Here is a 24,705-nt window from a genome sequence, read left to right on the forward strand (position 1 = left end):
AAGCTTGCTCAGGAAGTCAATAACTTGCAGAGTTATCCTCCTGGGTTTCTTCGCAAGGATGCTACTACATCACACCATGAGGACCCTCCTCCGGAGGCTGAAACCAGCAAGAGGGCTGCCACTCGCTCGCATACTGCTCCTCCAAAGGAGTAAATGGAGGTACAAGTCTAGGCTGAAAGACTTTAAACATTAAGCGCTGCATGGGAGGCAACCCATTTCAACTGTAGCTGTGGAGGAGCCATCAAACGCAGATTTGCTTTCTTGAACTCTTCCTTCTATTTTATGAATTTTAAGTTATTTTAGGTTTCGTTGCTTTACCTTTCTCTTCTATGCTTGATTTATGCTTTGCATGTTTTATATTTGTTTATACATTGAGGACAATGCATGAATTAAGTATGGGGGAAGGATTATTGCTTTATTGTGTTTTTAGTAGTTTTTGTAGTTAGTAAAAAAAAAAAATGTTTATAACAAAAGAAAATGTTGTGATACACTAAGGTATATTGGATTAAACATAGTCTTGAAAAAGGGTAGCTGTTTCGGTCCCATTGCACATCGAGACTCCCTGTTCCCGTACCTAAGTGTTGAAATTAAATTAAATTGTAAAAAAAAAAAAATTTGAAAAAAAAATGAAAAAAAAAATTTATTTTGTTTTTCTTTGAGTCTTAGGATTCCCTTTTAACTGTCTAGGATGAGCTTATATCTCTGAAATTAAGGCTAAAAGAGGATCACAAGATTGGGATAATATTTGATGATATTCTTTGGTTAATTATGATTTATGAAAAGCATATGAATGTGTAGTAGATATGGTGCATGCGTAACTTTGGTACAGAATATGAACATGTGGATGATAAGTTATGATTCATAATAACCCTTGTGAGAATTTGAGCCATGTGCCCTTTCTTTGTTGAGTGATTAATGAAAAAAATGAATTATACTCTTATTTTCTTGGCGATGATTTTGTTGATCTCATTATTCTTTCATCTTGATTGATTACATGCCATAGATTAAGTTTGATGGACTAGAGAATGCTAGAATTCACTTTTATGCTTGTTGAAACTTTTATCAATACATGTCCCTGATTTCGGAAAGGATTAAAGGCACTTAGGATTTTTACCACCATAGCCAAATATAGTCTGTGTCCCTATTTGTGCCCGTCATGGGACTCCTCTAGTTTAACCATTTTGAGCCTACTTTGAGCCTTTTTATTTCATCACCCTCAAAAATCCCTTAACCCCTTAACCTTAGTATAGTTATATGTTTACCCTTTGTTCTAAAGATTTAGTAGAGCATATTTTTGAGACTTTGCTTGGAGTTTTGGTGTCAAGGAAAACTTTTGAAGACATGAAGAAGTTCAAGTGTGGGGGTAGACTTGTCCATATGTAATGTTTGTATGTATTTGCCGAAAAAAAAATATGAAATCGAAAGAAAAAAAAGAAAAGAAAAGAATATTACGGCAAAATAAAAAAAAAAAGTTGTGTTATTGTTTATGGATTTTAGTCCCCTATACTTAGTGGATTTGGAGTTTGTTTTAAAGTGAAGGCCCATTGTTGAGAAATTTGGTCTTTGTCCAATTCACACTTGTTCAAGAGAAGGTTAGAATGAAGCATAGGCCCAACATGATGTCATTTGGCCCTTTTATAAAGCTTTGGAGGATACATGGCGTCATGTTTGCATGGTGGATTCGAAATTTAGTCTCTCTACATTAATAAGTGCTCTACTAGGTTTTTAGGATACTTTGTGATTTTCCTATCCCTTTGTTTCTTTAAACCTTAAGCCTTGGCCCATTACAACCCTTCATAAAAACCTTTTTGATCCTTAAAATGGGACAGCCTTTGATCTGTGGAGATGAGTTATAAGAGTTGAACATATGGTTTGGGTTCATTCGTGCATGTAGTTGATATCTTTCATGAGATCTTGAAAAATTATTTTCACAAAGTGCTTTTCATTTCTTATATATGTGAGCTATTTGATTGCCTCAAAATATTTTCTCTCACATATAATTGAGTGATTATAAACTTTTAAGCATGAGCCTTGAATCTGAGAGAAGAAAGAGTGATATATCCATGTGAGGTTTGAATAATGACTTGTTTGAAATATGTTAAGCTCCACCCACCACCATTGTTTACTCCCAAGTCTTACATGCTTATATGTGGATTATATTTTGTAATTAGCTCTTGAATATCTTGATGATGTGATTCATGGTTAAGTGCTAATCTTGGTGACTTGAAAGTATGAGATTTCTGAGACAATATGTTAAAGGGCAATAGAGGTCTTTGTGACGTCAACATCTTGATCTTTGTCTTTGAATTTAGTTTTTGTTTTAGTCTTTTATGTGTGACGTTTTTCTTCTTTCTGTTTTGTTTTGTGTTTTACGTTTTTGGTTTCTTTGATTCTTTGTGTTTTTTTTCGTTGGTTTCTTTGTTTTGTGTCTCAGTCTTTTTGGTTTGTTAGTTTTTGATTTTGCAAAGGGACTAGCAAAAGTTAAGTGTGGAGGAATTTGATAGGAGAATAAAATGTGACGTTTATAATGTTTAAACCCTATATTTTGCTAAGTTATTTCCTTTATCTTGATCAATTTAACTTAGATAGTGTTTTTACAGGTAAAATGGAGATCTACTCATACTAGGAGACCTGTGGAAGACATCTGGAAGCATCTAAGAAGTCTGATGAAGATAATTACCGAATTGAACACAAATTGTGCTTTAAAAATCAAATCCATTACAGATTCGGAAAACTGCCACTGCAGATCAGTCAACTTCAACGGAGTGTCAAAAATCGTTCAGAGCTCAGAAAATTATGATCTTTATATGGATGGAAAGCTACGGATGTCTAGTTTCCAGAACTTTTTACAGCTCGTCGATATCTATTTTCTAAAAGAAGTTATGACCGTTTTAGTGCACTGCGGTCAAGTCTGCCGGAAATCTGCTTTGTGTCAAAGGAGTTCTAACTCAATTTTGTTTCTTCATCATCTATCTTAGTTTGTTTTCAAACTTGAGTACCATTTGGACAGAACATTTAGACTTTTATAGTATAAATATATTATAGTATAAATATCTACATCTTGTAATAAGTACTTGAGTGTATAGATAAGTACTTGAGTGTGTAAATATAGGTATGAAGACTTGTGTGGCATAAAGTATATGAGGAAGCAACAAGCATGGCAGCTCTCATAATTTCAGCAACCATGTGGAGCTGCAGCTATGATCATTGAAGCCACTATAATGGACTTCTTACCATTACATTCACACTACAATGTATTCCTATAAATACCCTCTTTTGTGAGAATAAAAAGAGACCTTCCTTCACCCATTTCATCTTCTTTGTCTCTCCATCTCCTCTCCATTTTCTGTCCATTCTCTAGTTTTCTTGTTCTTCATTTTCAAGCCAAGAGAAAGAGAAGCCATGCAATACATCAATTTCCTAGCCGCCATCCACCCTTGTGTCGTCCCTAGAAGATTGCTTGCTTTCAAGGATCTTCAAGTTCTTCGTCTCAAGGCTTTATCATTCATCTTTCAAGGTGTATTATATCCTTTCTCTTGTTTTCTTTGTTTGATTTTGTAAGACTATGAATTCTAGTTAATGTTAAGGGCAAAGTTTAAAGCCCGTTTATATGTTTTGAAATAAAGTTGTGATTTCTATATGTTGATTTATATGTTACTTATGTGAGATTGATCAATTGATTTTGTTTTATGGAAAACTTTTATATGTTTTTGTTCTTTGGTGCGCAACTTAGAATGATTGCATATAATTGGAGCTAGTAATTAGGTTCATGCTTTGTGACCCTAATTCGAATAAGTAGTAAAAGCTTTGGACAAAAGTCGAAATCAATTGGTTTGTGTTATTGAATAGACATGCTTTAATTTGTGTACTAGGATTAATACAATTATTGACTAAACTTTCACTTGCTCTTAATGATTTGAAACTTGAGTTTGCATAGTTGCTTTGATTGTGTGAAACCTGTTTTCAAAATATATTGGTTAGGTGCTTTGCTTGATCAATTGTGTAAAGGGAAGTAAAATAAGGGACATTGGTTGCTTTGATCTTTGTTTCTTGGTTGATATATTCTCGTCTCATAGATAACCAACTATTAGAATTGTAACCGGATTTCTTGCATATGGATGTAGTTTTGATCTTTGTTCCTTACGTTCCACCCTTGTAAATGTGTTTTTACATTCTCTTTATTTTATTTAGTTTAATTTTCGAAACCATAATTCTTAAACCCCCCTTTTTTGTTTAGTTATTTGTATATATTTCTATTATGTATTTTATTTTTGTAAATAATACTTTATTGTTTAATTTCTTTATTTGTTTACACAATTACATGTGTACCCTCAATTCCCGGATAGAACGATCCCTATTTACCATATACTAACGATGACATTTTAAAGGGTTAAATTGCGTGCTGCTTTACAGCGAGTCAATTTTTGGCGCCGTTGCCGGGGATTGAAAAATCACTTGCTAAATTGTGTCATTTATTGTATATAAATTGTTTAAAACTTAGTTTAAATATTATTTATATTATTGAACACGAATTTTAATTGTAGGTTGTAAATTGAGAGGAATAGGTGAAGTCTCTTTTATTAATATTGGCCTAAACCCCTTATTGGTACCAAGCTCAGGTCCCCTAAGGTTGAGGGCGGCCTTTATTAACACTTGTTGAACTGTCTTCACACTTGTGAACTTTTTCATCTTAGTAAGTATAGCCTATGTGGAATGGTGTCTAGGAAGGGGACAACGTTCATGACGGGTTTTTGAATCCAGAAGTGCTTGCAAATGGGCCTAAACCACTATGTGGGAGTAGCTCATGCCAAAATGGATAAAGGGATTAAATTGCGTGCTGCTTTACAGCGCGTCAGTCCCACGTTAGCATTTTAACAGCGAAAATTGTCGTAATAGTGACTGATTGGATTGATTTGATGCGATTGGAGAGTGCAAGGACTTTTCTGATTAAATTAAAAGAGCAATGACTGAACTGATGAACCCTTGAAAGTACAAGATAGTAAGCAGAGTCTAATCCTTAATTTTATAATTTTCTAATCCAACCATTCATGTTGCATAACACCATACAAAGATTAGCTCTGTAAAAAATCAATCAAATTGAATACCTTTTAGTTATCATTTCTATGAAATACATGGACGGTTCATTATAATAGTAGTAAGTGTTGTTAGAACCATCCATTTGTTTGATTAAATTAGATAATTAAACGATTTCTGATTCAATTGATTTTTTACATAGATGATCTTTTAAGGCTAATCTAAGATATACACCGTTGGATGATAAATTTATTAAGTAAAAGTAGGTTAATCGACAATAGAGGTGAAAATATGCTCGTTCACCCAATGGGATGAACCTAAGAATTGTCTTTAACATGATTAGTACACAAACTTGAATAACGCTTAGTGAAGGTACATGCATGGTACAAATTAACAATTCACTCACAAAATACTCTTAAAAAGGAAAGCAGCCTGCTGTGCACTACATATAGCTAGCAGCTTTTTCATGTTGGAAAAGGGTTAAATCCATCCTGAACCACGTTCTCCAAAGGCCAAAAGAGTGGCTTCGGAAGATTGTCCCACTCATACCATCCCCAACCATCACAGAATTTTGGCTCAATATTCTGGGGCTCTTGACGAGGATCTGCCAGCACTGCCCTCATGAAAACAGCCACGTACTGCGATGGTTTGGCTTCATCTAGAAACAGGTTGTTGGTCACAGTTAGCAATTCTATCTTGCCAATGTCTAAATCAGTTTCTTCCTTCAGTTCCCTTGCTGCACACTCCTCAAAGCTCTCTCCTGAAACGTTTGTAAAGAAAATCAATTAATTAGCTCTCGTAAAAAATGTAAGATATGTTATATACCCTCTTAATTATAGTTTGTTACAGCAGTGTGTGCGTAATATGAAATAAAAATTTTAAAGTGCGAACTGACAACTTCGAAGAATGAACAAGAGATAATTAACTACCAAACTCGAGGTGGCCACTGGGAAGGGAAAAGGTGGAATCTCCCAGAGAGGAGCGGCGCCGTCCCAAGAGCACGTTTTGGCCTCTCAACAGGCATACTACCACCGCCACTTTTATCGACCCCGAAGTTTCAGCCACTACTACTGTCTCGTTTCCCATGCTTTTGATATGGTCTTTTTCCAAGGAAGAAGAATTCGATCGATCGAGCTAGTTTGCAGTACTCGACAAACCCTCATGACCACCTTTAAATAGATAATTGGAACGCCTTCATGTCACAGTTACGAATTATTACAAATATTATTCCTAATTTCTGTTAAGTTTGGCTAACTAATTCCTAATTTCTGTTAATATGGCTAACTAATTCCTTATTCCTAATTTCTGTTAAGTATGGCTATCTAATTCCTTATTCCTAATTTCTGTTAAGTATGGCTAACTAATTCCAGCATTAGTTTCTTGCAAAACAATCTCAGCCCTACACGTGGAGTCTTATGGAATGGTCATGTCCTGATCATTGACTTTAGTATTGACCTTGGCTTTGACTTTATCATTGACTTGATCACTCCTACATCCCCCTCAACCGAATGAGTGGGACCAATCATGAGGTTGCCACAGAGATATCGGAATTGAGGGAGAAGTAGTATGGAACTGAACTAATTCATTTGAGTAGGCCGGGAAGAGGCAGAGATGCATGGAGCGTGGAATTTTTTTTTTTTTTTTTATCACAAATTAACATGAGGACAATTCTTCGGTTCACCCCTGGGGTAAATGTGCATATTCACCCTTTATTGTGATTAATGCATTTTAATTTTAGGACTAAATTCTGCTTACTACCCTGTAATTTTAAGGGTTTATCAGTTCAGTCCCTGCACTTCTAATTTAATCAGAAAAGTCCTTGCATTCTCCAATTTCATCAAATCGATCCAATTTGTCACCACTCTGTCAATTTTCGAGGAAAATTTCTAAACTACCCATCTGCATTCACAACACTAACGCATCGGCAGGTTGCCTAGCGATGGGTAGTTTGGAATTTTCCCTGTGAGAAGGTCCCACGTTAGCATTTTAACAGCGAAAATTGACGTAATAGTGACTGATTGGATTGATTTGATGCGATTGGAGAGTGCAAGGACTTTTCTGATTAAATTAAAAGAGCAATGACTGAACTGATGAACCCTTGAAAGTACAAGATAGTAAGCAGAGTCTAATCCTTAATTTTATAATTTTCTAATCCAACCATTCATGTTGCATAACACCATTCAAAGATTAGCTCTGTAAAAAATCAATCAAATTGAATACCTTTTAGTTATCATTTCTATGAAATACATGGACGGTTCATTATAATAGTAGTAAGTGTTTTTAGAACCATCCATTTGTTTGATTCAATTAGATAATTAAACGATTTCTGATTCAATTGATTTTTTACATAGATGATCTTTTAAGGCTAATCTAAGATATACACCGTTGGATGATAAATTTATTAAGTAAAAGTATGTTAATCGACAATAGAGGTGAAAATATGCTCGTTCACCCAATGGGATGAACCTAAGAATTGTCTTTAACATGATTAGTACACAAACTTGAATAACGCTTAGTGAAGGTACATGCATGGTACAAATTAACAATTCACTCACAAAATACTCTTAAAAAGGAAAGCAACCTGTTGTGCACTACATATAGCTAGCAGCTTTTTCATGTTGGAAAAGGGTTAAATCCATCCTGAACCACGTTCTCCAAAGGCCAAAAGAGTGGCTTCGGAAGATTGTCCCACTCATACCATCCCCAACCGTCACAGAATTTTGGCTCAATATTCTGGGGCTCTTGACGAGGATCTGCCAGCACTGCCCTCATGAAAACAGCCACGTACTGCGATGGTTTGGCTTCATCTAGGAACAGGTTGTTGGTCACAGTTAGCAATTGTATCTTGCCAATGTCTAAATCACTTTCTTCCTTCAGTTCCCTTGCTGCACACTCCTCAAAGCTCTCTCCTGAAACGTTTGTAAAGAAAATCAATTAATTAGCTCTCGTAAAAAATGTAAGATATGTTATATACCCTCTTAATTATAGTTTGTTACAGCAGTGTGTGCGTAATATGAAATACAAATTTTAAAGTGCGAACTGACAACTTCGAAGAATGAACAAGAGATAATTAACTACCAAACTCGAGGTGGCCACTGGGAAGGGAAAAGGTGGAATCTCCCAGAGAGGAGCGGCGCCGTCCCAAGAGCACATTTTGGCCTCTCAACAGGCATACTACCACCGCCACTTTTATCGACCCCGAAGTTTCAGCCACTACTACTGTCTCGTTTCCCATGCTTTTGATATGGTCTTTTTCCAAGGAAGAAGAATTCGATCAATCGAGCTAGTTTGCAGTACTCGACAAACCCTCATGACCACCTTTAAATAGATAATTGGAACGCCCTCATGTCACAGTTACGAATTATTACAAATATTATTCCTAATTTCTGTTAAGTTTGGCTAACTAATTCCTAATTTCTGTTAATATGGCTAACTAATTCCTTATTCCTAATTTCTGTTAAGTATGGCTATCTAATTCCTTATTCCTAATTTCTGTTAAGTATGGCTAACTAATTCCAGCATTAGTTTCTTGCAAAACAATCTCAGCCCTACACGTGGAGTCTTATGGAATGGTCATGTCCTGATCATTGACTTTAGTATTGACCTTTGCCTTGACTTTATCATTGACTTGATCACTCCTACATCCCCCCTCAACCGAATGAGTGGGACCAATCATGAGGTTGCCACAGAGATATCGAAATTGAGGGAGAAGTAGTATGGAACTGAACTAATTTATTTGAGTAGGCCGGGAAGAGGCAGAGATGCATGGAGGTAATTTTGTTTTTTTTATCATAAATTAACATGGGGACAATTCTTCGGTTCACCCCTGGGGTAAATGAGCATATTCACTCTTTATTTTTTTTTCCTTTCTTTCTTTCCGTTTAAAAAATAAGAATAAAATAAAGAAAAAAGAATAAATAAAAAATAGAGAAAGGAATAAATTTATTTTAAAAAAAAAGAACTGGGGCATAATAGACATTTCACCGTGACTTTTAGACAGTAAGGACTTATTAGTCTTAAATTTTGAAGTACAAGGATTAAACGTGTGAAATTAGAAAGTTAGGGACATAAGTGTTTTATGATTAAAATCTCAAAGACTAAACAATATTTAGTCTAAAAAAAAACACACACACATTAAAAAATTCTCCCGGCCTTTAATAAATCTTTAATGGAAGAATTTATACTCTTTTTCTTTTCTGAATTTGCCCACAAACACTGAACAATGTAAGCAAAGTGGAGGCATGCCTTTCCTAGCCGCCATGTTACCGTCACTGTCATAAAACGTACAGAAAAGAAATTAACTGCGATTGGACTTGCTTGTAACTAAAGTAAACTACAGGGGCTTAATTTCAATTTCCATAAAATAACCTAAACTATTACGGTATTACCCAAAGTAAAAACAACCGACCAATAGCAGGACGGTTGAAACTTTTGATATAATAAGAATGACCTCAGCCACAGTTTTGCTTCTCTCCTTTTGATACAGATGCTCTCTTCTTCTGGGGACCCAACTCGAGGTAATTTTCACAATCCTACTCAGAAATCTCCTTTGTATTTTTCTTATATTGAATTGGGTTTCGTTTTATTTTCAATTTTGATTTCAAAGATTGATGCTTTGATTGTTGGCCAGAAATTTGCGATCGAATCTCTTATTTGTTAGACGCTAAAACCCAACTTTTAGGGGATTCTTTTCTGTTTCAAAGATCAAGAATTTTGTGTATGATGACAGACCCAATATGGGTTTACATAACTTCATTTAGGTTTGGAGTAAGAGAATTAAGATTTAAAGTATGTTTTATGTGAGCTTTGCATTGGATTAGTGAGTTTAGTTTTGGGATTGCAGCTGTTAATGTGGATATGAATTCTCTGTTATTTCTGTGGAATTTGGGTACTTAGTGACATTAGAGTAGAATTCGAGTATGGAATGTGAGTTTTTGTTTTGGTTGGTCTGATATTAGCCTTGCAATGTGCACCAAGAATCCTATGGATTTTACTTTTCTTTTGGGAATGCAATTGTTAATGTGGATAAGATTTTTTTTCTTTCTGTTTCTGTGAAATTGGCTATATGCGTGGAATAAAGGACCATTGTACCAGTACTGAAGGTGAGACTTTGGTGTGGTATAGCCTTGCACTGTGAACCCTTTATTGATCTGGGTTTATTTCTGCAGTTGAGGGGTTTTTCTTTTTGTTCATGTTGCGTAATTTTGTTTGAGAATATTCTTTTCGTCTATTTCCTTGTTTAACAGTATTTTTAAGTAGGATTTCTTGTATCATGACCTGCTATTTACCTTTTGAAGATAACATGAAGAGGAAAGGCATGTCTAGCACACCACAGGATGAAACCGGTGCTGTTGATTTGATTACACAAGCACCTGGAATTGAAAGAAAGAGAAAGAGAAAGGAATCTAAAACCATGGACCAGAACGTTGAGCGACAAAAGCAGCAAACTGCCGAAAATTCAGAGAGCTTGGACAAATGCATTACACAAGAAGCTGGATCTCGAAAAAAACGAAAGAGAGAAAAATCTAATATTACTGGCAAGAGGGGGAAGCTTAGAAAGAAGCAACCTGGTGGAGTTGTAAATGACATTGAAAAAAGTGTTGAGTCCACTGATCATATCTCACAATTGCCTGAATCTGTCATTCATCACATCCTTTCTCTCATTCGTTGTACAAAAGGTGCTGCTCGGACCAGTGTGTTGTCCAAGAGGTGGAGGGATGTATGGACTTCTTTCTCTGTTTTGACATTTGATCAACGCAAGTTTCAGAAACCAGAGGGAGTTCAAGATAAGAGCAAGAATGAGATGTTTAAGGACTTTATTGATCGGTCTCTTCAGAGCCAACTTGAGCAAAATTTAGGTATACGTAAATTTGAGCTACATTTGACATCCTATGATCAAGAAATGGCGCGTGGTATGGAACAGTGGGTTGGACTTGCAACTGAAAATAACATAAAAGAGCTAGGTCTCCATGTTCACACAAGAGGAAATAATGTTCACAATTTTCCCAGGAATGCGTTTGCTTCAGACACACTAACTCGATTAAGGCTGCAGAGCTGTAAACTGGAAACTAGCTGCGCTGTAAAGCTTCCCCATCTGCAAAAGATATATTTGCGGGATTGTAATGTTGATGAACAGAGAATCCAGCATATTATTTCCAGCTGCCCTTTAATTGAGGATTTGAGACTCATACGTTGCACGGGGTTGAAGTTTCTGCAGATTTCAAGTCTCCTTAAGCTTGATAGGGTTGAAGTATACCACTGCCGCGGACTGAAGAAGATTGAAGTTAAAGCTGCAAAGCTTCAGACATTTTGGTATTGTGGGAAGAATCGCACGTCTTGCAAACTTATCTTGAGTGGTTGTGAGTCTCTGAAAAGATTGACAATAGAGGACAAAAAAATGACAGACAATCAGTTTCGTGAACTATTCTTTGGCCTTCCTCTCCTTGAGAAGCTGGACCTAAGTAAATGCCTCAAATTGAAAAATATTACAATTGCAAGTCATCGACTAAACAGATTAGTCTTGAGGGGTTGCGAGAATCTACAGGGAGCCGAGATTGATACTCCAAATCTTCTTTCATTCGAGTATCAAGGTGATAAAATGCCCTTTTCTTTTCTGAATCCTATATCTTTGAAGGAGGCCAAGCTTTCTTTTGGGTCGGCTTCTGCTGGTCAGCTCAAATTCGATCACAATAAAGACGAGCCTTTTTGGTTTAAAAAGTTGCGGGATTTTCTTGCCAAGTTTGATCACAATACAGGCTTCAAACTGATTGTCCGCACTAATAAGGTAACACACTCTTATTAAACTTATATTGTCTGTGTTAACTTACTGCACTTCTCATAATTTTTTTCATGCTTACCTTGGTCAATTCAGAATGTTATCATCTACGAAGATCTAAGAGGAATTTCACTTCCTCCTGTTTGTGGTCTCAAACTTGAAATAATCCAGTCTTCCGTGGGTACTGAAGAACTATTAAACAGTTCATTGCAGAAATGGCACCCAGAGACCCTATCTGTAGTATCATCTTCTAGCAGTGAATTCCCCAAGGTATGAGTCTCCTTGAATGCTACTTGAAACTGTGTTATCTTTGTTAAATTACCTTATTAATGTGCATTCTGTTTTGGATTATCGTCTCATTTGAGAAACACTATGTTGAGTGAAACTGTGCTTATCCCTTAAAAATTTGCTTTCTGGGATCTCATGGAAGCTATGCATTCTCTTGCTGTTACTTAAACTGCAGTTGGTACATGAGAAGATCATGGAGAGTAAGAAGGATCCAACCTGCTGCACATCTAACCATTCAAACAATAAATGTTGGCGGCACTCTTTGAAGTTTGGCAAGAAAGTGAACTTGAAGCGGGCCAAAGGCAAGTCGGGCTGGATTGCTTGGTTGAAGTTGAAGTCTTGTCCAACTGACCTGTACGAGATTACTTGTTTTAGTTTATTAAATAAAAAATCTGAGAAGCATTAGTAGGAAGGCATCTTCTTAAGTAATCTTGAGGTTCTTTGAATCAAGTCGTTCTCAGGATTTTCTTTTTCTTTTTTACCTGCTGTGGAGATTTTTGGAATTGTAATTTCGTTTTCTCCAAAATTCTTTGAATTGTATTCTTGGTGAATTCATATTTGAGATTTTGTTTAGCTTTTTTCCTTCTTCATTCATCTTCTGCATTTGCTAAAATACAGGCCGTGTTGATTAATACAATCAGGCTGTTATTAGGATTATCCCTGTGTATCTCAGTTGAACGTCAGTACTATATCCTGAAGCGCCTTTGTGTATTCTTCGAAAGGTGTTTTGATTTTAATTATGATAGTTATACACTGCCAACTTCTTGTCTGGATTCTTGCAAGACGGAGGAAAATCAATTGCCGAAAACCAGATGATAACTTCATTCGCTTATGGTGTCTTGGGTGGTTTGGTTGATGCCCTAGTACTATTTAGTGAATAGAGAAGTTGTACACTGAGGATATTAGAGAATTAAGTCTACGCAGAATGCCAGCAATATATACTGAACATTGGCAGAAAGAAACAGTACTTATGTGATAGATCCATAGATCCTAGTGACTAAAATTCTGCTTTGTCTGGCATACTAGGGAACAATAACTATGACTCATCGCTGAAATGATCAGAATAACTTTCTTTCGGTCCGAAATAAATCAGCACAATTAAAGCAAGTACTAAAATATGAACATATACCCAAACTGAAGCATCTCAAAATGTCACCAGAAGTAGATTTCTGTTTAGAGTCGGCATGCTTTTCTATTTGGCTAGTGTCTAGTGATAACCACAAAAGCGAAAGCAAAATTCTTGATTCCTCGATAGGGCCAGAAATAGAATCAGATACTGCATTTGGCATCACATTCCACCATCACTTCCCATATATACAATCGTTTATTCTTCTAATTCTTAATTCACCTCCCTATACATTTGCAATCACTTGCAAGTTGCAACATACTCAAACTTCAAACTTATTCCATAATTTCATCGATCGGTATGGTAAGGAATTTTGTTTTGCAACTTGGTGAATTTTGAATAATCCTCATCTATCTTTGCAAATATCGTACTTTTTTTTTTTTTTAACTTTAGAGGTACAGGTTTCTAATTCGTTATGTAGTCTGTAAAATATTGAACAAACAAAGATTGATGAAACTCGTTCTATGCAGGAGAGTGGGAAGGACAATGCAAGTGGGAAGAGGAAGACCATAGTATTGGGACCATGGGGAGGCAATGGCGGAAACGTTTGGGATGATGGGCTCTATCATGGGGTGAGAGAAATCACTCTCGTCTATGGCCATTGCATCGACTCCATTGTTGTGGTGTATGATAAGAACGGTAAGCCGGTCACATCAGAAAAGCATGGTGGTCTTGGAGGCAATCGAACAGCCGAGGTCAGCTTCGGAACTCTTCGTAGAGTCATGGTTTTATGCTAGTATTTACTTTGATTTTTAACCTATTCCCTTACTACTTACATATCCAAGAGTTAACTACAAAACCCTAAATCATAGAAAGGCGACCCTTAAATTTGTTATACACCGCTGATTGGGTTGAAAGCCAGGTAATGTCATGATCTTTCAAACTTTATGTTATTTTTTGCCTTGTAGATCAAGCTGCAGTACCCCGATGAGTTCCTAGTGAGTGTGAGCGGACACTATTGTCCGGTGGTGTATGGTGGCAGCCCGGTGATCCGGTCACTCAAATTTGAGAGTAATAGGAGAACATTTGGAACATTTGGAGTTGAAGAAGGCACACCCTTTACTTTCACTGTGGATGGAGGCAAAATTGTTGGCTTAAAGGGAAGAGGTGGTTGGTACCTAGATGCAATTGGGTTTCACGTATGCCATGCTCCCAAAGGAAAGCTCTTTCGGAGAGTTCAGAAAAGTTTCAGAAGGCTTGCCAGCACGGTTTCAAAACCCCTGGCCACCAAAGAAACTGAAAAGACTACTGCTGAGTGTCGAAATTAAACATATTATACATGACCATGCTTGCCATATGAATTTGATCATCAAAAATCCATGAAACTTACATATGCTGGATGTATGTGAAACTCTTAATTAGTTCGCACTTGTGAATTATGATTATATGTTTAGTGTACTAATTAACTTACATGTTGGATATTGCGCGCGATCAATATAATTCATTTCATCTTTACTTTATTTTATTTAGAGAAAATCGTCCAAACATTGTCTAAACTTTTCCAGACTATTAATTTTCATACCTGTATTTTGAAAAATATCAAAATAATGCCTGATGATTTAAGTCCAACCAAATATTCATATCCAGGAACAGTAAAAACGTTAACTCCGTTCAATTTTCAAAGGTATTTTCGTCTTTCAATATTCATCTTCTCCAAACTACATAATTTATAAGGGAAAATCGTCCCAAGTAGTGTCTGAACTTCTCCAAACTATTAATTTTCATACCTGTATTTTGAAAAATATCAAAATGGTACCTAACGATTTAAGCCCGACCCAATATTCATACCCAGGAACAGTAAAAACGTTAATTCCGTTAAATTATCAAGGTATTTTCATCTCTTCAATATTCATCTTTGTCACACCCCTGATTTTTAACACAAATAAAAATCGATATACAATCCCATAATTATACATGCGTGATCGTTCAGTCAGCAATATCAAATACCTGGAAACTTTTTTTCTTTAAACCACATACATATTGATGCCCTGAACCCACTATGTCCATATTGACCCGCTCCACAGAGTCATATATTACATAAGCTTACGAATTAAATTTTCAACAACAAATAAAACGTAAATGCTCCTCAGTCCAAAGAACGGCAAAGTCACGAAATTAGCTTCCTACCGTTAAGCTGCAAGGCGCTATCTCAGCTTCAGCCCCGATTATCCTACCCTGCAGGATTAACCCCTACACCGTTTGAATGGTGCACCGGGTTGCCACACAACAAACCCTGTAAGTTTTTGCAAGCGCGTATAAGTAACTCAAAACAATCAACATAACTCACACAAGAAATAAGGAAAACAACTCACACTTTGATTCCTTAAAACCACACAACATAGAAAACAACTCACTTGGTTTCTATCAAAGCGTAACATAGAAAGCAACTCACTCCTTGATTTCTATCAAATCGTAACATAGAAAGCAACTCACTCCTTGATTTCTATCAATTGTAACATAGAAAACATTTGCAAGTGCGTATAAGTAACTCAAAACAATCAACATAACTCACACAAGAAATAAGGAAAACAACTCACACTTTGATTCCTTAAAACCACACAACATAGAAAACAACTCACTTGGTTTCTATCGAAGCGTAACATAGAAAGCAACTCACTCCTTGATTTCTATCAAATCGTAACATAAAAAGCAACTCACTCCTTGATTTCTATCAATTGTAACAAGAAAACAACTCACACCTTGAATTCTATCAATCTTACCATAGAAATCAACTCATTCCTTGATTTCTATCAAATAGCTAATAAGAAAAACAACTTGCACCTTGTCCCCTTAAAAACCGTTAATAAGGAAGCAACTCATACCTTGTTCCCTAAAAACACGTAATCTCATGAGTTAGATATAACCTTGCCCCGTTACCCCATGAATCACAAATGGCAGACAGACTAGAGCTCTAATTGAATTAGTAACCACTCGTCCTGCCAAAGACGTGATTACCTGATATTTTGCCCAAGGTCATAGACCTTCATTCCTCGAACTTTTCAGTCCCTTGGAATAAAACATTAAAGAAGTCGCACAAGACTCAAAATGTTACACAAATCTCAAATTTTTCAAAACAATCGAAATCAACATTTTCATAATCTTTGTTTTCCGAAAAGCCATAACACAAAACAATAAAAAGCATCATTCATGAATATTGTTTTCATAAATCAACAAAATCCAACAAATCATATCCGCTCAGGAATGCCTACTAATACCAACTATAGTTTGCAATTAATAAATAACTCTTAAAATAATAAGGGTATTCTGTTCGTAAATGAACCTTGTGAGATTACTCACCTCGAAACTCCCGTTGAGTCTTCAATATAGAACAAAGCAGCCAATCCACAAAATAACCGTCAAAAAATACTTTGTCAAGTACCTAAGGAAGTACAGCCTTGATTCAGTCAACGAATCACAATTAAATAAAGTTCGAATCCCCAAATCGAACTAAATATCAAAGTAACGCCAATTTAGGCGAAACCACTTCCAAAATCTCCCAAAGCCTCCGGAATACTTCCACGATCGATATGTCCAAACCACAAGTCGATTGGACGCTCAGATCCTCACGGATCAAATAAATCAACCGATATGAAACCTGAAAAATCATAACAAATTCATATGAACTCCAAAATTTTTGTATTACATATTGAAACGCTCGTATCGATGAGGAGAAGATATATAATATCAGAAACAGTTCCTAATATGGCCAGAACGCTGCCATAATTCCACCACAGACGGTGGTGCACCGCTGCAAGCCAAAACTCAATATTTCACAGAACTTCCAACATCAAAGATGTTCATCTCAACATGCTTAACAATTTTCATAACTAGCACGAAGTCAAAATTGAACCGTAAAGGGAAAACTACCTGGCAAGCTGTGGATTACTTTCAATCCGAGTTGAATCAAGTTTCACGCGAATCGATCCAAACAACCACCACAGATTGATCCGGGAGGCTGCTACGAGCTTCCCAAGTCTGGTTCGCCGACTTCGAAGATTGGAGAACCGATCGGAACTAAATACACAAATCTTCGCCGCCATGGGTGAGAATCGCTGCTAGAGGATGCCAGAGGGACCACCGGAGCAAGAAGGCTATCCGATATGGAGAGTTTCACTGCCGAAGTTCGTCGAAAAAGTCAGGTCGGGTCGGCCGGGTCCGGGTTTGGATAGACGGATAACTTCGATGTTGAAGGTGCAGTCGAGAGAGAAGAGAGAAAGAAGAGGGTTTCCGGAAATGGAAAATGGGATTTATGAAAATATTTTCGGATTTTCTCTATTTATAATAAAATGGAAACTTCTTCCAATGGCCATAACTTCTTCATACGAACTCCGATTGATGCGTTCCACATGTCCACGAACTCATATCAACGCAATCTACAACTTTCATGAAAGGAAATTTTCTAAGAATCCCAACGTATAAAAAGTCAAATTTCGCACGACCCTCTAAACTGTGAAATTCGAATAATTATACGTATGAAAACCATTCCACTTCACATACAACTTACAAATAAAGCACAATAACAATTATTTGTACAACTGGTCCATTATTAATTACCAAAATTAAATAACGAAAATCCAGGTCATCACAATTTTCTCCTGACCAGATAAATATAAAAAGAAATAAAAAAATAAAGAAAAAGACAAAAAAAATAAAGAAAAAGTGTCTTTTTCTTTATTTTTTTATATTTCTTTTTATATTTATCTGGTCTAGAGAAGATGAATATTAAAGAGTTGAAAATACCCTTGACAATTTAACAGAGTTGAATTTTTTACTGTTCCTAGGTATGAATATTGGGTCGGGCTTAAATCATCAGGTACCATTTTGATATCTTTGAAAATACAGGTATGAAAATTAATAGTTTGGAAAAAATTCAGACACTGTTTGGACAATTTTCCCTTATATTTTAATTTGATTTGGAGAAGATGAATATTGAAAACATGAAAATACCTTTGAAAATTTAACGGGAGTCAACGTTTTTACTGTTTCTGGGTATGAATATTGGGTCGGACTTAAATCATCAGGTACCATTTTGATATTTTTAAAAATACAGGTATGAAAATTAATAGTCTGAAAAAATTAAGACATTGTTTGGACGATTTTTCCTTTTATTTATTATTACCAGCAGTACGTGGGAATAAAGTTTAGTCCAAGACATCAGCTAGCCATTCAGTAGAATGACAATTGCATTATGATTTCTGTTTGGCTCCAGTTTTGCTGCAGCTGGTCAACAATCTCTTTTCTTGCGGGGCGTGCCAGCACCGTCGAGTGCGGTCATCGGGGGTGTCCCTGACCTGACTTCTTTCAAGCGATTGCAGACGAGAAGAGCACCAACCTCGTCGTGGGGTCTTTTGTGCCTCGCTGTGGAGGACTTTGCTTCAGTTTTTCTTCAACAATCGATACTCAACGTTGCAGGTCGAGCAGAGCAAACATCACCGGGAAGTAGGAAGAATGTGCTAAAGCGTGACTCTAGCTTGGCTGGTTTGCGAGGGCGTTACCCTTGCTTGGCTGGTTCCCTAACCGTTGTGGTCGCGGTGCTACAGTAGGCTCCCGAGGAGACTGGGACTGAAACACGTTGATAGAGGGTTCGGTGGCACTGACAGTCGGCTCCTGAGGAGTCTGGGACTGGAGTGTGGTCACCTTTAAGAGGAAGAGAGTTGATTGCTCCGGAGAGACTTGGATAATCGTAGAGATTAATTGATTGATTGGCTCCTTTGTAATTTCGTTATAGCCTCTATATATAAGCTACTCTGCAGATTCATCAGGCCACAATTGGCCTTGAAACAAATCAAAACCCTTAATGGTCTTGATAGCTGTAGTGGGTAATAATTAATAATTATCAGCTGTCTTGGATATTGCTAGAATATGGTAAAGCTGAATGCCTATTAGAAGCGGCTCCCTGGGATAATATATTTAAATTTATCCCCGTGAGCGCATCGCATTAATAGCGCACTAGAATAGTCATCTGCAGGCTTGGAAATTGCTAGAATATAGTCAAAGCTGAGTGCCTATTGGATGCGGGCTGCTGGGATAATATATTTAAATTTACCCCCGCGAGCGCATCGCATTAATAGTGCACTAAAATAGTCATCATGCTATATTCCTGTTCTCCTGCAACAGTGTACGGATCCCATCACATGCCTAGTCCCTTTATTCCATCGCGAGCTAAGCCTGCCAAATCCTCTGACCCCACGTGGTCAAGGAATCTCATGATTGCCTCAACGCAGTCTCTTGATCGTGGGTTCTTTGTTGGACCTTCGCGGGCGTTTCCAACTAGCCTTCTACGGGATTGAAGGCCAGACCTTTGGTTTGGGCCGCTTAATTCGGCCCATGGTGCTTGTCCTTTCTGGACCCAGCCCAAAGATACTTTTGGGCTCAAACAATATCAGTTGGAGGAAGATACCATGCATTCCCCCTGATCAGCAATCATATATGTTCTTTTTTTTTTTTTTTGGCAAGAAAAAACCATAAAAGGAAAGCAAGGGGAAACAACCCAAGCAGATCTGGGGATGAGATCCTGTTCTTCCCTCTCATCACTTATGAGATGAGATATGGGGATATGTTGTATTTGGTTTGTTTAGTGTTGTATAAGAGTTGCAACAGGATGTACAGCTGCCATTTTATTAGGTGGTCGATCTTTGTTGTAGCTTAGTGTTGTTGAAGGGCGCCATGTCTTGGAAATCCTGTGCTCCCATCTCTTTGAAATGGGGAGTGCTGTATTTGGTTCAGTCATTATATAAATATATGCATTATAAATTAATAAGAATCTGTCTTCAAGTTCAAGACCCGTCCAAAACACCTTTGCTTAAGCTTGAAGTGGACATTCTACAAGTACTAAAGCCAATCAGTTGAACTTCGATAATTTGCTTGTTATTAAGCTAATATACGTAATATTAATTGAATGTGCTTTTCTTCTTTGCTTTATCCACACAATTTCTAGCAGAAGCATAATTAGCTAGGTAAGATTGCAAAACATTATAAAGGGGATGTATATTCCCACACCAAAGCATGCAATGTAGCTTGATTCTCGATAATCGCATGCGATCTATTATGTCAATATACCTAGTTCGGTGTATGAGTGTATCCATGTGTTTTGGGTTTTGTTTTATGTCTATTTTGTGGTCTTCTTTGGGAAATGATGATTTTTATGACCACAACAGGTGCATGCACCAAAAAGCTGGTGACAGTACTCTTTGGACGAAGGATGACAATTTTTGAATCATTGAATGACGAGTTGGGGCTTCTCTTTTTTTTTTTTAAAGTGAAATTTTCATATATTAGCACGGCTGCATTGAGCTACCGTCAGAATTACACACATCAAAGTCTTCAGTTCCTGCAATGATAAAATGTGATGCGTACTTTGGTATAAATGGGTAACAAAGCCCTAACAAGTAAACTCCACTATAGAAACACTTTAAACAAAACACAATTAATCGACTAATGCATCACTTCACAATTTATTCAAGGAGGTTTCCTGGCACACAATTGTGATACGAATTAACGCAGGAAATCAAGGAAGTTTGCCCCGACTGATATATACCAGGAGACAAGCTGTAAACCTGCAAAAAAGAAAGGAAAACTAAAGTAGCAAAGAAAGAGATTAAGACTCCAAGCCCAACCCCTACTCCTTACTACCACATTTGGGCCACAAAAAACATAGATCCCACATGGTTTAGGTCCAAAGACCCGGCCCATAGCCACCCTATCTTTCTTGCACCAAGAATGGATCAGTACTGCCAACCTCAGCGCCCAAACCCGCCACCGACTCATTTGTCGAGCAACACTAAGACGTTGCCGTTGAGTAGGGAGGTGTTGACGAATCAGTCGCAACAATTAAGCTAGACCCCACTAATCATGCACAGACGACCACTAGCTCAAAAAACCAACCTGATGAACATATAGTTTACCAAGCATATTACGATTCCAAAATGAAGCCGTCACCACCAAACTGAATAAGAAAAGACTTTGTAGGTACAAGTTTTGATCAACTTGGTGCGTTGCCATTCCATACAAAACGGGAAAATATCTTTGCAGCTTAATGGGTTTAATATCTTTTATTTATTTGAAGATATTTTTCTCCGTGTAAAAGGGTGTAATTGATTCCTAAATATTTTAGGATTTGGTCTCCTTAATTGTTTATATTTTGTTAACTCAAAAAGATTTGTTTTTCCTTGTAGAAGGGGATCAGGGTAAAAAGGCTGTTTTGATTGTGTTGGTTTGTGCGGCAGCTATTCAAATAGCTTGGAAAAACATACGGCAAAGGTAGAGGCTTTTGGAAACGCAAGAATATTGGTAGAGTCTTGCATGTTTGCTAATTAAGTCTTCACAAGAGTCAAAGCACTTGGTCCATGTTTAAGTGTTCTTGATCATTGTTTCATATGCATAACTTCTTTTGAGATCAGCAGAGGAGCTGTGAAGAAAGGAGAGCGATATTTGGTGATCGTTCAAGTGAAGAAGGAGTTTAAGACGGAAGACAAACTTGGTATTAGTTTTCATCTAATCATTGTAGCCGAGGTTGTGCTATTCAAGTTTGTAAAGAACATATCATTCATCATAAGTTAATTCTTACTTTAGGTTCTCAAGAGTAAGAGCCCCGCAGTGTTTTTAATCTCACATTTGAGGTTTTCACTGCGTAACCAAAATCTAGTGTTCTGTTCGTTAATTTTGGTTTCTGCTACCCAATAAGGATGAATCACTTGCAATCCCTGTTTCCCAGAAAACAGATTATGTCCTTGTATTTTCAGACTTCCACTGTATCATAAAGTATACGAGAATAATGTGATATTTCTATTCATCTTTCAATGAGGTTTATATAGTATTACATCCGTATACATAAAGAAAAGTAATCAATGCTAATCTAAGGGGGGTGAATTCAATTAGGAGTCTATTTGATTGTTTTGGATTCTGGAAGTCTAGAGGCATTCAATCAAGATTTTAAAAAGTTTTTTAAAATCTTGAGGTATTCAATTCAGATTTTAAAAAGTTAATATAAATCTAGTGGTATTCAACAGTCCAACGATTTTGAAGGATTCTATTAGGTGATGGATTGTGAAGGATTTTAGGACCCTCGGTATAAATAGCAAACCCTTTCAGAAATCTGCTCTACAGAGCTGAGATTTCGACAATATCTCTCTCATCGAGAAGATGAAACTACGAACGGCAATCTGGAGAAGACTACCAGCCATGTCCAGCTCTGCCGCAGTCGACGGCGTCGCAGCTACCGCGCTCCGCTCAATTTTCTACCCCGTCCATCTAAGCCGAAAAATCCAGTCGTCGAGCCGACGAGATCCGAGTGGTGGCAGTGAGCAAGACGAATCTGGCCGTTGTCCTCTACCAAGTATATGACGTCGGCCACCGCTGCTTCAGCAAGAACTACGTCCATGGAATCGTCGAGAAAGCTCCTCAAGTTTCTGCTTTGAGCAAGATAATTGAAATAGGTATGATTTTGATGACTATTGGTTTTGGGTTGTTCAGCTTTCTGAAGATATAGAGAGGCCTTTTGTTAGGAATTTTCAGAGCAATAAAGTAAAGCCTCTTTGAGTATAAATTTTTCATATCTAACTCTGAATTATAGTTGATGTTGATTATTCAGAATCATACATAAAGTTTGTGTATTAAGCATTGGTTTCCAGCGAAGGAAGGAGCTTTTTGGTCTTGTGTGATTACAATGGTGCTAATAGAGTTTTCACACGGAATTCTGTAGCTAATAGAGTTTTCACACGGAATTCTGTAGCTAATAGAGTTTTTCACACTGAATTCTGTAGCTAATGGTTCTTTTCACACGGATTTCCGTGTTAACATTTCACACAGATATCCGTGTGTGTTACTCATTTCACACAGATGTCTGTACCAAAAACCGGTCAACCCTTTAAACGCTTCTACTTCCCTAAGGGGAGCCGACCCTTGAGGAGATAAAATTTCAGAAATTTTTACATTAGTTGATATAGCTTCGACACATGAGAGCATGAGAGTTTACAGATCAAAAAAATAAGTTATGAGTGAGCGGTTATGAGCATATTAGTTTTATGTAATATTTAAGGTTTAGGGTTGACCTACTAGATCAAAACCCAAACGACGACGAAAATAGCTGAAATTTTGAAAATAACCATTTATTCTTATCATGATAACATCCTACGGTCGATTTTAATAAAATCTATTTCCTACACATTGTTGCTTATGGAAGGTATACTTTTCATTATAACTAATAAACTAGTTACACCACATTAGTAGACATATAAGAATTTTGTGCAATCCAAAAAATAAAAATTGAAAATTGATAAATTTGACATTACCCATCTATTTATAGCGTATTAATAGGTATGGTGTAAAAAAATTAACTCAAATTAAAGCCATTATTTCAATATCAAATAAAATGATTAACCTTATATACACCTATACTTCCCTAAAAGGAGTTAAACCACGAGGAGATAAATTTTGCAAAATTTTTACATTATTTGGTATACCTCATATTCATGAGAGTATGAGAGATGACATATCGAAAAAATAAGTTGCGAATGAGCGGTTATGAGCATATTAGTTTTATGTGGTATTTAGGGTTCATGGTTGATCTATTAGATCGAGACCTAAACGATAACAAAAATAGCTGAAATTTTGTCTATAACTATTTATTCTAATCATGACAACATCCAACGGTCGATTTTGATAAATTCAATTTCCTCAACATTGTTGCTCATGGAAGGTATACTTTTCAGTACAACTAATAAACTAATTATACCACATTAGTAGACATATAAGAATTTGTGTGCGGCCCAAAAAATCAAAATTTAAAATCAATAAATTTGACATTACCCATCTATTTATAGGTATTGTGTAAAAAAAAAAATTAACTCAATTCACCGTTATTTCGATATCAAATAAATGATCAACCTTATATACACCTATACTTTTTCACACGGAATTTTGTAACTAATTGTTATTTTCACACGGATATCCGTGTGAAAAGGTTTTAATTTTTACACAGACATCAGTTACTGTTGTTTATTCACACGGATTTCTGTGTGTAGTCTCCTTTTTCACACTGATTACTGTGTCAACATTTTCACACGGAAATCCGTGTGTATTACTCATTTCACACAGAAATCTGTATCAAATACTTATTGTAACGGAAATCCGTCCCTCCATAATTCACATAACATAAAAAAATTAATGTTTTCGAAATAAACTAATTTATAATACGTACAGAAATCAGTGTGAATTTCTTTTCACACAGATATCTGTGTGAAAATAACAATAGTTTTTACACAGATATCTATGACTGTTGTTTAAGCACACGGATTTCCGTTGATATTGTTATTGTATAAATTATTGTGGGCCCCATTATGCTCATTTCACACCGATTTCTGTTGTATTTCTATTTCACACGGATATCTGTGGCTTTTAACTACGGTAAAACCGTGTGTGTTGTTATTTGGTATACCTCATATTCATGAGAGTATGAGAGATGACATATCGAAAAAATAAGTTG

General features: G+C 36.6%; 4 protein-coding genes across 4 annotated transcripts; 2 read left to right on the forward strand and 2 right to left on the reverse strand.

The window, feature by feature from the left end:
• Positions 1 to 5,318: 5,318 nt before the first annotated feature.
• Positions 5,319 to 6,135, reverse strand: LOC112190176 (geranyl diphosphate phosphohydrolase). Its single transcript, XM_024329596.2, has 2 exons — positions 5,964 to 6,135; positions 5,319 to 5,794 (listed from the first exon to the last, which is right to left on the reverse strand). Exons 1-2 carry the CDS (start codon positions 6,118 to 6,120, stop codon positions 5,499 to 5,501), a joined length of 453 nt encoding a protein of 150 aa, XP_024185364.1. The 5' UTR covers positions 6,121 to 6,135; the 3' UTR covers positions 5,319 to 5,498.
• Positions 6,136 to 7,415: 1,280 nt separating this feature from the next.
• On the reverse strand, positions 7,416 to 8,324 carry LOC112190349 (geranyl diphosphate phosphohydrolase). Its single transcript, XM_024329786.2, has 2 exons — positions 8,113 to 8,324; positions 7,416 to 7,943 (listed from the first exon to the last, which is right to left on the reverse strand). Exons 1-2 carry the CDS (start codon positions 8,267 to 8,269, stop codon positions 7,648 to 7,650), a joined length of 453 nt encoding a protein of 150 aa, XP_024185554.1. The 5' UTR covers positions 8,270 to 8,324; the 3' UTR covers positions 7,416 to 7,647.
• Positions 8,325 to 9,421: 1,097 nt separating this feature from the next.
• On the forward strand, positions 9,422 to 12,754 carry LOC112188131. The gene is made up of 4 exons (XM_024327178.2): positions 9,422 to 9,551; positions 10,332 to 11,818; positions 11,906 to 12,079; positions 12,273 to 12,754. The coding sequence occupies exons 1-4, from the start codon at positions 9,521 to 9,523 to the stop codon at positions 12,501 to 12,503; spliced, it is 1,923 nt and encodes a 640-aa protein (XP_024182946.1). The 5' UTR covers positions 9,422 to 9,520; the 3' UTR covers positions 12,504 to 12,754.
• Positions 12,755 to 13,425: 671 nt separating this feature from the next.
• Positions 13,426 to 14,683, forward strand: LOC112188132 (jacalin-related lectin 19). Its single transcript, XM_024327179.2, has 3 exons — positions 13,426 to 13,526; positions 13,694 to 13,918; positions 14,132 to 14,683. The coding sequence occupies exons 1-3, from the start codon at positions 13,524 to 13,526 to the stop codon at positions 14,489 to 14,491; spliced, it is 588 nt and encodes a 195-aa protein (XP_024182947.1). The 5' UTR covers positions 13,426 to 13,523; the 3' UTR covers positions 14,492 to 14,683.
• Positions 14,684 to 24,705: the final 10,022 nt, after the last annotated feature.

Source organism: Rosa chinensis, chromosome 2 (assembly GCF_002994745.2).
Source record: "Rosa chinensis cultivar Old Blush chromosome 2, RchiOBHm-V2, whole genome shotgun sequence".
Taxonomy (NCBI): domain Eukaryota; kingdom Viridiplantae; phylum Streptophyta; class Magnoliopsida; order Rosales; family Rosaceae; genus Rosa; species Rosa chinensis.